Source organism: Symphalangus syndactylus, chromosome 10 (assembly GCF_028878055.3).
Source record: "Symphalangus syndactylus isolate Jambi chromosome 10, NHGRI_mSymSyn1-v2.1_pri, whole genome shotgun sequence".
Lineage (NCBI taxonomy): Eukaryota > Metazoa > Chordata > Mammalia > Primates > Hylobatidae > Symphalangus > Symphalangus syndactylus.
Window position 1 is genome coordinate 118,324,970 of NC_072432.2, and position 13,195 is coordinate 118,338,164.

At 43.8% G+C, this 13,195-nt stretch overlaps 1 protein-coding gene across 1 annotated transcript in view; it reads left to right on the top strand.

Moving 5' to 3' along the window:
- DOCK5 (dedicator of cytokinesis 5) overlaps nucleotides 1-13,195 on the top strand; it is a 232,513-nt gene that overhangs the window by 104,985 nt on the left and 114,333 nt on the right. The window contains exons 7-11 of the mRNA XM_055295734.2: nucleotides 4,216-4,351; nucleotides 6,662-6,819; nucleotides 8,319-8,400; nucleotides 10,077-10,206; nucleotides 12,006-12,078. Of these exons, the coding sequence (XP_055151709.2) occupies nucleotides 4,216-4,351; nucleotides 6,662-6,819; nucleotides 8,319-8,400; nucleotides 10,077-10,206; nucleotides 12,006-12,078 (579 nt within the window). The remainder of the gene's footprint in view (nucleotides 1-4,215; nucleotides 4,352-6,661; nucleotides 6,820-8,318; nucleotides 8,401-10,076; nucleotides 10,207-12,005; nucleotides 12,079-13,195) is intronic.

Sequence of the window (13,195 nt, forward strand, 5' to 3'; positions counted from 1 at the left end):
TCATTTTGTCTTTGAAGACATTTAATTTTGTTAAAAAAAATGTCACAGTTCCCTCCATGGCCAGGCTCTGTGTTGGATCTCTGATCCCATGGAGGTGACAGATGACCAGGAAAGATGGGGCTTGGATTGAGGCTGCTCCACTCCAAATAAAGAAAACAAAAACAAAAAACCTGGCTGAGCATAGTGGCTCACACCTATAATCCCAGTACTTTGCAAGGATGAGGCTCCAGGATCGCTTGAGCCCAGTAGTTTGGGACCAGCCTGGACAACATAGCGAGGCCCCATCTCTACAATAAATATTTGGAAATTAGCTGGGTGTGGTGGCGCACACCTGTCATCCCACCTACTCGGGAGGATCACTTGAACCTGGAGGTTCAAGGCTGCAGTGAGCCATGATTGCATGCCTGCACTCCAGCCTGGGCAACAGAGTGAGACCCTGTCTCACAAACTAAACTAAACTAAAATCCCTGAAAATGACCAAGCCTCTGAAGTTGACATTTTCAGATACTTGGGACTGTATCTATTTTTATTCTAACAGTGGATTCCAAATCAGTACCAGACTCATTCTCTTTCTTTCTCTTCATCTCCCCCTAACCGGGACCATTGTCTACAGTGTGTGAAAAGCAGACTTGCAGGAGTAGTAAAACATGTTTGTAGCCTGTTGATTATGGCTACAATCACCTCTACAGAGTTAATCACTTCATTAATCTTCTAATTAACTCAGGCACATGTCTAGGCTCCAGATATCACTGCCTTTAGGAAAATGAGAAATTCAGTCCTGTATCCAAATTGATGGTGGCCTGGGGTTTTTGCCTCCTGACCAGCTCTTTTTTAAAAGGCAGAAGTGGTTCCTCGGTTAGTTGTTATTGGAATTTAGTTTCATTTTCTAAATTTCTTCAACTTGTGCATATGTGATTTTTTTCCTCCTCCTCTACCTTGCTTTTCCAATCTCGGAATTCTTGGATATCCCTCAGAGACCTACTAAAATGCAGATCACTATGCCACTTATTTAAATGTCATAGACTGTGACAACTATATTCTGAAGTAGCCAAAGTGAACATGCCATGCAAGATTCAGATTCAAGCGGTATTTAGGAAACACCTTCTATGTACATTTCATATACATTACTTGATTATAATCTTAAAACATAGGGTTGAGGTAGCTGTTATTATTTACATCTTATGGATAAAGAAACAGACCAAGTGAGCTTAAGTGATTTACTTCCCAGTCACGTAGGTAATAAATGGAAAAGGTTAAATTTGAACCCAAGACTTTTGACTCCATGTCTAATGCTGCCTTCTTAGGGTTAAGAATTAATAGTGCCCTCCCCTATTACTTGACCACCCAGAAGACCATACCCACAGTGGCTGCACTGCCAGGCTTGTGGTGTCAGAGGACTTATTAAAAGGCCAATTAGGCCAGGTGAGGTTGCTCATGCCTGTAATCCCGGCAGTTTGAGAGGCTGAGGTGGGCAGATCACCAGAGGTCAGGAGTTCGAGACCAACCTGGCCAACGTGATGAAACCCCCATCTCTACTAAAAATATAAAAATTAGCTGGGCATGGTGGCATATGCCTGTAATCCCAGCTACTTGGGAGGCTGAGGCACAAGAATCGCTGGAACTCTGGAGGTGGAGGTTGCAGTGAGCCAAGATCACGCCAGTGCACTCCAGCCTGGGTGACAGAGTAAGACTCTGTCTCAAATAAATAAATAAATAAATAAATAAATAAAGGGCCAATTAGGTGGGATAAGGCAACTCTCCATTGCACATTGGACACTTCTGCCATTTGGTGTCTTGCCATGACATTGGCCTGGAGGTCCCGTGATCTCTGGCACAGGATGTTCACACCCCACAAACGGCAGAACATGACTTCTTTCCCATTCCACCTCTTGGAAGTAGCTCAGGAAATGGAGCTGCTGTGTCAGTGCCTTCCTGATCCAGTCTGCGAGCAGCCAGCATGGCCATCGTTCATGAGTCTGGGTCTGGCCGCCATGGAAAGGAACCTGCCAGATGAAATCACTTGATACAGATGCTGTAAAACAGAGAGGAGGGAGAGGAGGCATTTTTGCGTTCTTCCCAAAGACTTGGCACATTGCAGTGTTATCCCTGAGCGGTCTTGCTCTTTGGTGCCGGGAATGCATGCTGGGTATTTGGATAGCAGTATCCTATTTCCACCACAGTCCTCAACTTCTTGAGCCTAAGCAAAATTTTTTCTACTTTTGTGTGCACTTTGGGCACAAAAGCCTTGAGGGGAGGGATTGCACCCACGATATAGCCCTTAGTATTCCCAAGCATATGCAGAGCTACAACTTCACACACAGCCAGGTGTTTGCTTCTGCTAGTTGCTGCGATAAGAACTGTGTTAGTCCATTCTCAGACTGCTATAAAGAAATACCTGAGACTGGGTAATTTATAAGAAAAGTGGTTTAATTGACTCATGGTTCTGTTGGCTGTACAGGCAGCATACCAGCTTCTGCCTCTGGGGAGGCCTCAGGAAACTTACAATCATGGCAGACGGGGAAGCAAGCACGTCTTACGTGGCCAGAGCAGGAGCAAGAGACAGAGAGGTGGGAGGGGCTACAGACTTTTAAACAACCAGATCTCGTGAGAACTCCATCACGAGAACAGCACCAAAGGGATGGTGTTAAACCATTTATGAAGGATCCACCCCCATGATCCAATCACCTCCCACCAGGCCCCACTTCCAACATTAGGGTGAATGTGAGATTTGGGTGGAAACATAGATCCAGACCACATCAAGAGCTAACATTTATGCTTAAGCTGAGAGTTTACTGTATGCTACATATAGTATTAGATACTGTACATGCATTATCTTATTAAATTCTCACAACAGGGCCAGGTGCAATGGCTTATGCCTATAATCCCAGCACTTTGGGAGGCCGAAGTGGGAGGCTCACTTGAAGCCAGGAGTTCAAGACTAGCCTGGGCAACATAGCAAGACCCCATCTCTACAATTTTTTTTTTTTTTAATTAGCTGAGCATGGTAATGTAAGCCTGTAGTCCCAGCTACTTGGAAGGCTGAGACGGGGACTGCTTGAGCCCAGGAGTTTAAGGCTGTCTCTAAAAAAAATAAAAAAAAGTAATTTCTCACAACAACCTTGAAGGGTAAGGAATGTATACAAATGGAGAAACCAAAGTTTTGCAGAATTAAGTAAATTCTCCAGGGTCATAATGGTAGCAAGTATTCAAGCCAAGATTCAAATCCTGGTCTAAATGACACCAGAGCCCATGCTCTGGCCATGAGATAGCAGCAAGCCAGGACTTACTTCACTCGTCTCCTTTATGACCATCTTAAGTTAAGGAAATCAAGGCAGCAAGCCCTCAAATAATTGTTCATTGGTCCTTCGTAGCAATGTAATAAACAGTGAGACCACGCCCACTTGGTCTGTTCCTTTACTCATAAAATTGAAATAATAACATTTACCTCCACCCTACCTCATGGCGTTATAATCAATCAATGTTTGTGAAGTGTATATAGGAGGTATGTGTGTATGTATTTATTTATTTATTGTTTCAGACAGGGTCTTGCTTTCTCACGCAGGCTAGAGTGCAGTGGTGCAATCTTGACTCATTGCAGCCTCAACTTCCTGGGCTCAAGCCATCCTCACACCTCAGCCCCCCAAGTAGTTGAGACTACAGGCGTATGCCACTATACCTGGCTAGTTTTTGTATTTTTACCAGAGACAGGGTTTCAACATGTTTCCCAGGCTGGTCTTGACCTCCTGGTCTCAAGTAATCTGCCCACCTCAGCCTCCCAAACTGCTAGGATTACAGACGTGAACCATGGCGCCTGGCATAGGAGGTGTTTATTAAACACAGGTTGAATCTTAATTTTGTTTGCTCTATTTACTTCATTTCATAGTTCCTCTTCGTAATAACAGAAGAATACAGGCAAGAAGCATTGGCCAGAGGATTTTAGTCAGAATCAGTGCCACTTTTACTTTTCTCTTGAGGGTCTATGGACCATATTTGCATATCCTTCTACGACTTTGGCTAATATCATCTCATGAGTTTTCTAACAGTGTTGAAAGGTGGCAGAAACTGAAATGAAGAAAGTCAATGAGCTGTGCTTCCCTTGGCTTGTCCAGCATCTCCCTTTCTAACTATGGATCCTCTGGGCTCCTTGATGAGGACTCCTCAGTAAAAAGTCTGCCACTGGTGAGGAGAACCAGCTGACTACTGCTTTCTCTCCAGAATGCTGGGGTTAGATCTGGTGGTGCGAGATGACAACGGGAACATCCTAGACCCCGACGAAACCAGCACCATTGCCCTCTTCAAGGCCCATGAGGTGGCCTCCAAAAGGATTGAGGAAAAGATCCAAGAAGAGAAGGTACAGTTCCTTAAATGTGAAATTCTGCCCACTGAGGTTCCATTTTTGCCTTGGTTTTTAATGAAAGAAAGGGAAATCATTGAGAACAAAACTACTTCTGTAGTTTTGTCCTCATTTTAAAAGTGAAACATAGCAGAAAGGATGAGGCAGGTATATATATATATTCTGATATGGAAAGATTGCAAAGGTATGTATTAAGTGAAAAGATCAGGATCCATAACAGTATATATAAAATGCTATTATTTGTGTTTCAAAAAATGTATATAAATCTATGCTTGCATATACATAGACTAACTCTGAAATAATAGACAAATAATTATTAATGGATGCATCTGGGAAGGAAAACTGGGTGGGAGGGAGACTTTTTAAATGTGTAATCTCTTGCATTCATTGCATGTATTACAATTTCAAAATAAATAGTATTTATTTATTTTTATTTTTTATTTATATGTTTATTTTTGAGATGGAGTCTTGCTCTGTTGCCCAGGCTGGAGTGCAGTGGTGCAATCTCAGTTCACTGCAACCTCTTCTTCCTGGGTTCAAGCAATTCTCCTGCCTCAGCCTCCCAAGTAGCTGGGATTACAGGTGCCCTCCACCATGCCCGGCTAATTTTTGTAATTTTTTTTTTTTTTTTTTTAGATGGGGTCTTGCTCTGTTGCCCTGGAGTGGCCATATCTCAGCTCACTGCAACCTCTGCCTCCCAGGTTCAAGCTGTTCTCCTGCCTCAGCCTTCCGAGTAGCTGGGATTACAGGCGCCCACCACCACGCCCGGCTAATTTTTATATTTTTAGTAGAGATAGGATTTCACCATGTTGGCCAGGCTAGTCTCGAACTCCTGACCTTGTGATCCACCCGCCTTGGCCTCCCAAAGTGCTGGGGTTATAAGCGTGAGCCACCAAGCCTGGCCAATTTTTGTAATTTTAGTAGAGACAGGTTTCATCATATTGGTCAGGCCAGTCTCAAACTCCTGACTTCAGGTGATCCACCCTCCTCGACCTCCCGAAGTGCTGAGATTATAGGCATGATCCACTGCACCCAGGCTAAAATAAATAATATTTAAAAATAAAGTGTTTGAAAGACTTTGAAAGTAATAATTGGACATTAAAGAAAAATTAGAATCCGTGCATGGTGGCTCATGCCTGTAATCCTAGCCCTTTGGGAGGCTGAGGTGGGCAGATCATTTGAGGCCAGGAGTTCGAGACCAGCTGGGCAACATAGTGACATAGCGAGACTCCTTTTCTACGAAAATTTTTTTTAAAAATTAGCTGGGCGTGGTAGTGCATGACTGTAGTCCCAGCTACCCAGGAGGCTGAGGCAGGAGGATCACTTGAGACTGGGAATTTGAGGCTGTAGTGAACTATGATCATACCACTGCACTCCAGCCTGGGCAACAAAGCAAGACCCTGCCTCTTAAAAAAAAAACTTATTCATATTTTGATTTCTCAGACCCAAACACATTGACATTTTGATATATGTTTTTCTTCTAGTCTTTCTGTTCTAATGAGTAAAGATTTGAGTCAATTTTCTTTGGTTTGCTGGTTTGTAGTGTTTACTTCTTTAGCGTCGTCGTGATAATATTTGTGTTCTGAATCCAGTGGCAAACCATGCCTGAAGGTAAAGCCTTTCCAGTGGAATATTTTGTTTTTAATGAGAGTTATTTCTCTATCCAGGATAATGGATCATGATGTTTGTGCTTTTGAGCTTCATTCAGAAGCTATTGTGTAAGACAGGCACTTGGAGCTACCAAAACCCTGGAATTATCACCTTTAGACAGCATTTGTTTGAATGTCTGGGGTTCAAGGCCCTGAACAGAACAGTCTTGATCACTGAAATTATAATGATTATATTTTGCTCACTGCATTTGTCCACTTACATACACTTTTTCTTAGCAAATGCACTTCCTCTTGGGTGTTATCTGTGTTTTGTTTTTTGTTATTTATTGATTAATCAACTGACTGATTGAGACAGGGTCTCACTTTGTTGCCCAGGCTGGAGTTCAGTGACTCCATCATAGCTTACTCACTGCAGCCTCCTCTGTTCCCAGGTAGCCGGGACTACAGGCACAGCTAATTTTAAAAAAATTTTTTTGTAGAGACAGAGGCTTGCTGTGTTGCCCAGGCTGGTCTCAAATTCCTGGGCCTCTAGTAGCACTGGGATTGCAGGAATGAGCCACTGTGCCCAGGCTTTGTCTGCCATTTGCAGGCTTGCTTATTTATTTATTTATTTATTTATTTATTTATTTATTTATTTTTGCCAACATTTCCCGTTTGCCAAAATCAAGATGTTTTTCTCTGTTCCCTCTTTGTTCAGTCAATCCTGCAGAACTTCGACCTGCGGGGCCAGTCCATCTTCAGTACCATCCACACCTATGGCCTCTATGTGAACTTCAAGAACTTTGTCTGCAACATCGGGGAAGATGCAGAGTTGTTTATGGCCCTCTATGACCCAGACCAGTCCACTTTTATCAGGTAGCAGAGACCCAGATGCCCTGCTGCTGACCTAACAAAGATACCCAGCCTTCCCCTGACCCCTACCCGGGCAGCTCTTTGCCAGATTTGAGGGGAGAAAATAGGGAAGCAGGGCCGATTTCTAAGCAGTAGAATGTAAAATCATATGGTCTATGAAGCCTTCATATGTCACTACTAGAACAATGCGGCCAGTTTGTATACTCTCTGGGATTTAGAGATCACATAAAACTCATTAGGGTTTGGAGATGGGAACAAAGAATTCAAAACACTGTGTGGGAGGGTGAGAAAGGGATGAATAGGCAGAGCACAGAGGATTTTTAGAGCAATGGCACTATTCTGTATGATAGTGGTGGGTGCATGTCATTATGAATTTGTCTAAATGCACAGGATGTTCGATGCCAGGAGGGAACCCTTATGTAAACTGTGGACTTTGGGTACATGATGTGTCAATGTAGCTTCATCAGTTTTAACTAATGTTACTACTATGGTCGGGGGAATGTTGGTAGCAAAGGAGGTTGTGTCTGAGGGGAGAGAATATGTTATGGGACTCTATTTTCAGCTCAACTTTGCTGCAAAGCTAAAACTGCTCTAAGAAAATAATATCTATTAAAAAACATTTTTTTAAGACTCTAAGGAGTGTAATGGGCATTGTTCAGCCCTACAGTGGTACTACTGTTTAGCAGCTAAGAAAATGGAGAATTTATTTTTGAGAAGATAGTTAAAAGTAATTGCTGAGAATTTGTTTCTTTAAAAAAATTTTTTAATGTAATAATGTGGATTACAGGGGATAGATTTGGAATGACTGTTATAAAATTAAATTCTTTTTTATCTTTATTTTTTATTTTTTGAGACAGAATTTAGCTCTTGTCGTCCAGGCTGGAGTGCAATGGCATGATCTCAGCTCATTGCAACCTCCGCCTCCCGGGTCCAAGCGATTCTCCTGCCTCAGCCTCCCAAGTAGCTGGGATTACAGACACCTGACACCATGCCCCACCAATTTTTGTATTTTTAGTAGAGATGGGGTTTCACCATGTTGGCCAGCCTGGTCTTTAACTCCTGACCTCAGGTGATCTGCCTGCCTCAGCCTCCCAAAGTGCTGGGATTACAGGCATGAGCCACTGCACCCTGCCTAAAATTAAATTATTAATTTAGAAAAGCTGAAACTTTTATTCAAAGATTTTGAGATGGAGGGAAAACCCAGACCGTAGCATCCCATAAGCTCTACCACGTCTGTGCCCATCAGGAGCAGTGGGTGTCCTGTATCTGTGTGGGGCATGCCTTGCGGAGCCACAGCAGGGACGCTTCTCTAATGCCAGGACACCCGGCAGTGGCCATCTGTGTGGTCGCAGTTCCCAAGTCAGCTCTTTTCACACCGGCCTGTTGAATTTCACTGAGCATTTCTGGCCTTTCCTCCTTCCCTTGTAAGTCTATACTAAGGGTAGCCTCGTCTCCAACCCCAGTTAGCCTCTCATTAAGAGCAATTTTTTTTCCTTTGCCAGTGAGAACTATCTAATTCGTTGGGGCAGTAATGGGATGCCCAAGGAAATAGAGAAGCTCAATAACCTCCAAGCAGTGTTTACAGTAAGTCCTCCCTTCTGTTTAATCATTCTCTTTGGTTGCCACATGAACATATTCATATAATGAATATGTGGAAAACATACAAAATGAAAAGATGAAAGGAAAAATCATCAATCTGCCTAGCTGGAATAACCCACCCGTTTATTCAACATGTACTTCAATGCCAGGCACTGATTTAGACACTTGAAATACATCCATGAAAAATCAGGGGGAAAAAAGCAGTTTTTGTCCTGATGGATAAGACAAATAATAAACAATAATCAATCCAGGCACAGAGACCCATGCCTGTAATCCCAGCACTTTGGGAGGCCGAGGTGGGAGCATCACTTGAGTGCAGGAGTTCGAGACCAGTCTGTGCAACATGGTAAAACCCTGTCTCTACTAAAGAATTTTAAAAAGGAAAAATGACCTCAAAGTACAAGAGGAGTGATGCTGGCAATTCAGATATGCCAAAGAGAAGCGTGCTTCCTTTAAGTGAAAAGGTAAAACTTTATAAATTGTATGTATAGGAAAAAAGAGCACATACAGAGTTTGGTACTGTCTTTGGTTTCAGGTATCCACCGGGGGTCTCAGAGCATATTCATCACAGACAAGGGGGGCCTACTCTATCAATGTGCCACAATATATGTACCTAGTCACCTGGAGTCTTAATTTTTCCATTAACAGAAGCCTTGCAGACCTAGAGTAGAAATGCAGGGTGGACGTTGTCATTGATGTATATCTTGGAGACCTGAGTTAACTAAATTGCAGGGCCTGGATTTGGAATGATTATGTTAAAAGTGATTCTTGCTTCGGTAAAGAGAGCTTGGGCAGCTGTTTCATATAACCAATTTGAGATGTGATTAATTTTTTTTCTGAAGTTGAGTTGAATGAGAGATATCAGCTCATTCCTGGGTTTACTCACCCATCCTTAAGAAAACAAATAATGGCCGGGCGTGGTGGCTCATGTCTGTAATCCCAGCACTTTGGGAGGCCGAGGAGGCTGGATCCCTTGAGCCTAGATGTTCAAGGCCAAGGCCAGCCTGGATAACATAGGGAGACCTTGTCAAAAAAAAAAAAAAAAAAAGAATATAGACAAGTGTAGAACCCTAGCTACAAAAGAAATAGGTATTTCATTGACACATCTGTCATGATTCAGTATACACTGATAAGCTCTCAATGGAGACCTCTCATAAATCAGGTGAATAGTCCCATAAAGCAGTGCCTATCTCATAGTTGCCTCACGGGCTTGTTTTGAAAAGGAAATGAAATGTCACAGACTTGTGTGGATACCCAGTAAATGTCAGTGTTACACAAGTTTTTACTTCATTTGATGCTGAAATGCATCCTGTGCTGAGATACGTCCAAGAAGGATACACAGTCGCAATGGTGAGGGCCCTGATTTTTCAATACCGTGCTTAAGCTGATGAACTGGAGACTTCCAAAGGACTATGATCTGATTTGTAAATTTGAAGTAGGAACTGGGGAACAAAAAAGCACTTGTTTACACGCACAAAGTCATGTTCTCTGATGCCATAATAGCTCTTGGATGGAGATGGGGAAGAAGAGAGTTGTTCTGATATTTCAGCATTGAGAAATAAGGTCTGAACAGGATTTTGTTGTAGAGGGTAAAGATAAAGAGACACGGGTGACACAGTGGCCCAGCCCCACCTCCTCTCACACTTTCTCTGCCCCTTTAGGACCTCAGCAGCATGGACCTCATCCGGCCCCGCGTCAGCCTTGTGTGCCAGATCGTCCGCGTGGGCCACATGGAGCTGAAGGAAGGCAAGAAGCACACCTGTGGACTCCGAAGACCTTTTGGAGTGGCAGGTACAAGAGAGACCCAGAGACAAATGTGAAATAGTGTAGCGCTGTGGAAAATAGCATGGCAATTTCTCAAAAAGTTAAACATGGAACTAGCAAATGATCCAGCTGCCCTACTTCAAAACAATCAAAAGCAAGGTCTGGAGGAGATATTTGTGCATCCGTGTTTGTAGCAGTATTATTCACAATAGGCAAAAGGTGGAAGTAACCTAGGTGTCCATCGGTGCATAAATGGACAAAGAAACTGTGGTGTGTATGCACAATGGAATATTACTCACCTTAAACAGGACAAGAATTCTGACACATGCTACATACAGCGTGGGTAAACCTTGAGGACTTTACGCTAAGTAAATAAGCGAGACACAAAAGGGCAAATATTGTATGATCCCACTTATATGAGGTGCCTAGAGTTGTCAAATTCACAGAGCCAGCATAGAATGGTGAGTGCCAGGGGCTGGAGAGGGGAATGGGGAGTTAGTGTTTAATGGGTGCAGAGTTTCCATTTGGGGAGATGAAAAAGTTCTAGAAGTGGAAGGTGATGATGGTTGCACAACAATGTGAATACACTTAATGCCACTGAAGTGAATACCTTAAAATGGACAAGATAGTAAATTTTATGTTATGCGTGTTTTGCCACAATTTTGAAAATAGAGGGAGGGAAGGAGGAAAGGAGGAAGAAAGGTGGGAAGAAGGCCCAGAGATAGTAAGAGATGGATCACGTTGTCATTGTCAGTATCAGACACGCAGCATTTACTGCCTGTCACTGCCAGTTTTCTTTGTGTGGGTTCTGTGTCCTCACCTAGCCCACGCTCCTTTCTTTCCCCCTGAGTGCCCAACACTGTGTCTTATACACAGTAGAACCTAAGTTGTGACTATTGGATTCCTCCCTGTCTGGGTCTGTGTGTTGATTTTCGTGGAATAAAATACTCGCTGGGAAGTGGTTTGCCGGTCTAGGAAATTTACTTATTGAAGACAATGTTGTGTTTGTTTCTAAATGCTTTCAGAGAGGCTCCTTGGCTTACATCAAACCCCAGAACCTGCCAAAAGGCCCCGCATCTTCCTCTGTAGTTTGTTTAATTGAGGAAATATATTTTGGGCCTTACATTGACATTTTGGTTGTTCAGAGATTGAAAACGATCAAGGAAATGTCATAATTCTGCTCCTGGACCTTTGGTTCCAGACTTACTAAAAAGTAACCTGATGTTAAATTTCTCAAGAATTTAGCAACTCAGGCAGGGCACGATGGCTCATCCCTGTAATCCCAGCACTTTGGGAGGCTGAGGCGGGCAGATCATCTGAGGTCAGGAGTTCAAGACCAGCCTGGCCAACATGGTGAAACTCTGTCTATACTAAAAAAATACAAAAGTTTGCCAAGCGTGGTGGCATGCGCTGTAGTGGTCCCAGCTACTTGGGAGGCTGAGGCAGGAGAATTGCTTGAACAGGGGAGGTGGAGGTTGCAGTGAGCCGAGATTGTGCCGCTGCACTCCAACCTGGGCAAAGGAGCAAGACTGTCTTTTAATAAAAAGCAAAAGAATTTAGCAACTCGATCTTGTAGAGTTTTTAAAGTGGGTAGTCTGCAAAATTGATCCAGTAAAACCCAGACCCCTTCCTTAGCACCTCATGAGTCACTTTTTTGCTAGGCTAGGTACACTGGGAATCACCATTGGCAAAGAAATAAAACAAAGTCCCGGCTTGGTACCTTTCTTCCTGCGGTGTTTTATGTTTGCTGATACTGTCCTTTTCCATAGTAACTTACTGAGGCATGAAGCAATTAGTTTCTTTAATGAAGTTTATCTTTTTCCTAGTGATGGATATTACTGATATCATACATGGGAAGGTGGATGATGAAGAAAAGCAGCATTTTATTCCCTTTCAGCAGTAAGTACTTTGGCATGTGTCCCAGGTGACTTGAGACCTGGATTAGCCATTCAATTGTCTGTTAACACAGAAACAGGTGCTAGAAACCATTTTCTCAGAGAAGGAAAGATTCTAAGCTGCAAGATTGTCAGATAGGAGCTGAACAGAAGACTTTATTCAAAGTCCTTGATGTTGGACTCCCATTGAAGAGGGTAAACTGAGCTTTCCTGATTCTATAGAAAGCATCAGGCCGGGCGCGGTGGCTCACGCTTGTAATCCCAGCACTTTGGGAGGCCGAGGCGGGCGGATCACGAGATCAGGAGATCGAGACCACGGTGAAACCCCGTCTCTACTAAAAAAAAAATACAAAAAATTAGCCGGGCGTGGTGGCGGGCGCCTGTAGTCCCAGCTACTCGGAGAGGCTGAGGCAGGAGAATGGCGTGAACCTGGGAGGCAGAGCTTGCAGTGAGCCGAGATCGTGCCACTGCACTCCAGCCTGGGCGACAGAGCGAGACTCCGTCTCAAAAAAAAAAAAAAAAAAAGGCATCAAAGAATATAAAAGGGCACATATCTGTCTGCCCTGGAATGCAGAGCAGGTGCCATCCTTGTGTCAGCAATGCCAAAGTATATGTGCAGTCTATTGCATGAAACAGGCATCATGGATGATACGGAATCACGTGGGCTAGCGTAGGGCTTCTCAGACTGCATCATGCATATGAATCAGGGCACCTTGTTAGGCTGCAGGGGAGTTCTGCCTCTGACAAGCTCCCAGGTGATGCTGATGTAGCTGGTCTGAAGGCCCCACTGTCTGTAGCGAGGGTTTAGGAGATGAGAGAGTGAAGGGCTGACACACCCATGGGCCCGTGTTCCTGCATGTCGGGGGAAAGCCAGCCTGGGAGCATGCGAAAGGATCCTTGCAGAGCTTTATTAAGGCCCTCCATATTGAGCTGTAGGAGCTGGAGCCATGGGTAGACCATTCAGGAGCTGTTGGGAGCAGATTCAAGCCGTGTCACTCTGAAGAAGTGCAGGTGTGAACGTCATGACCTGCTGTAGCACCTGCACAGTCAGTAGAGGCCTAGCAGAGGCCAAGAGCATTGCCGGGACCAACTCCCACCAGGGGCCATCATGCCAGTCAGAG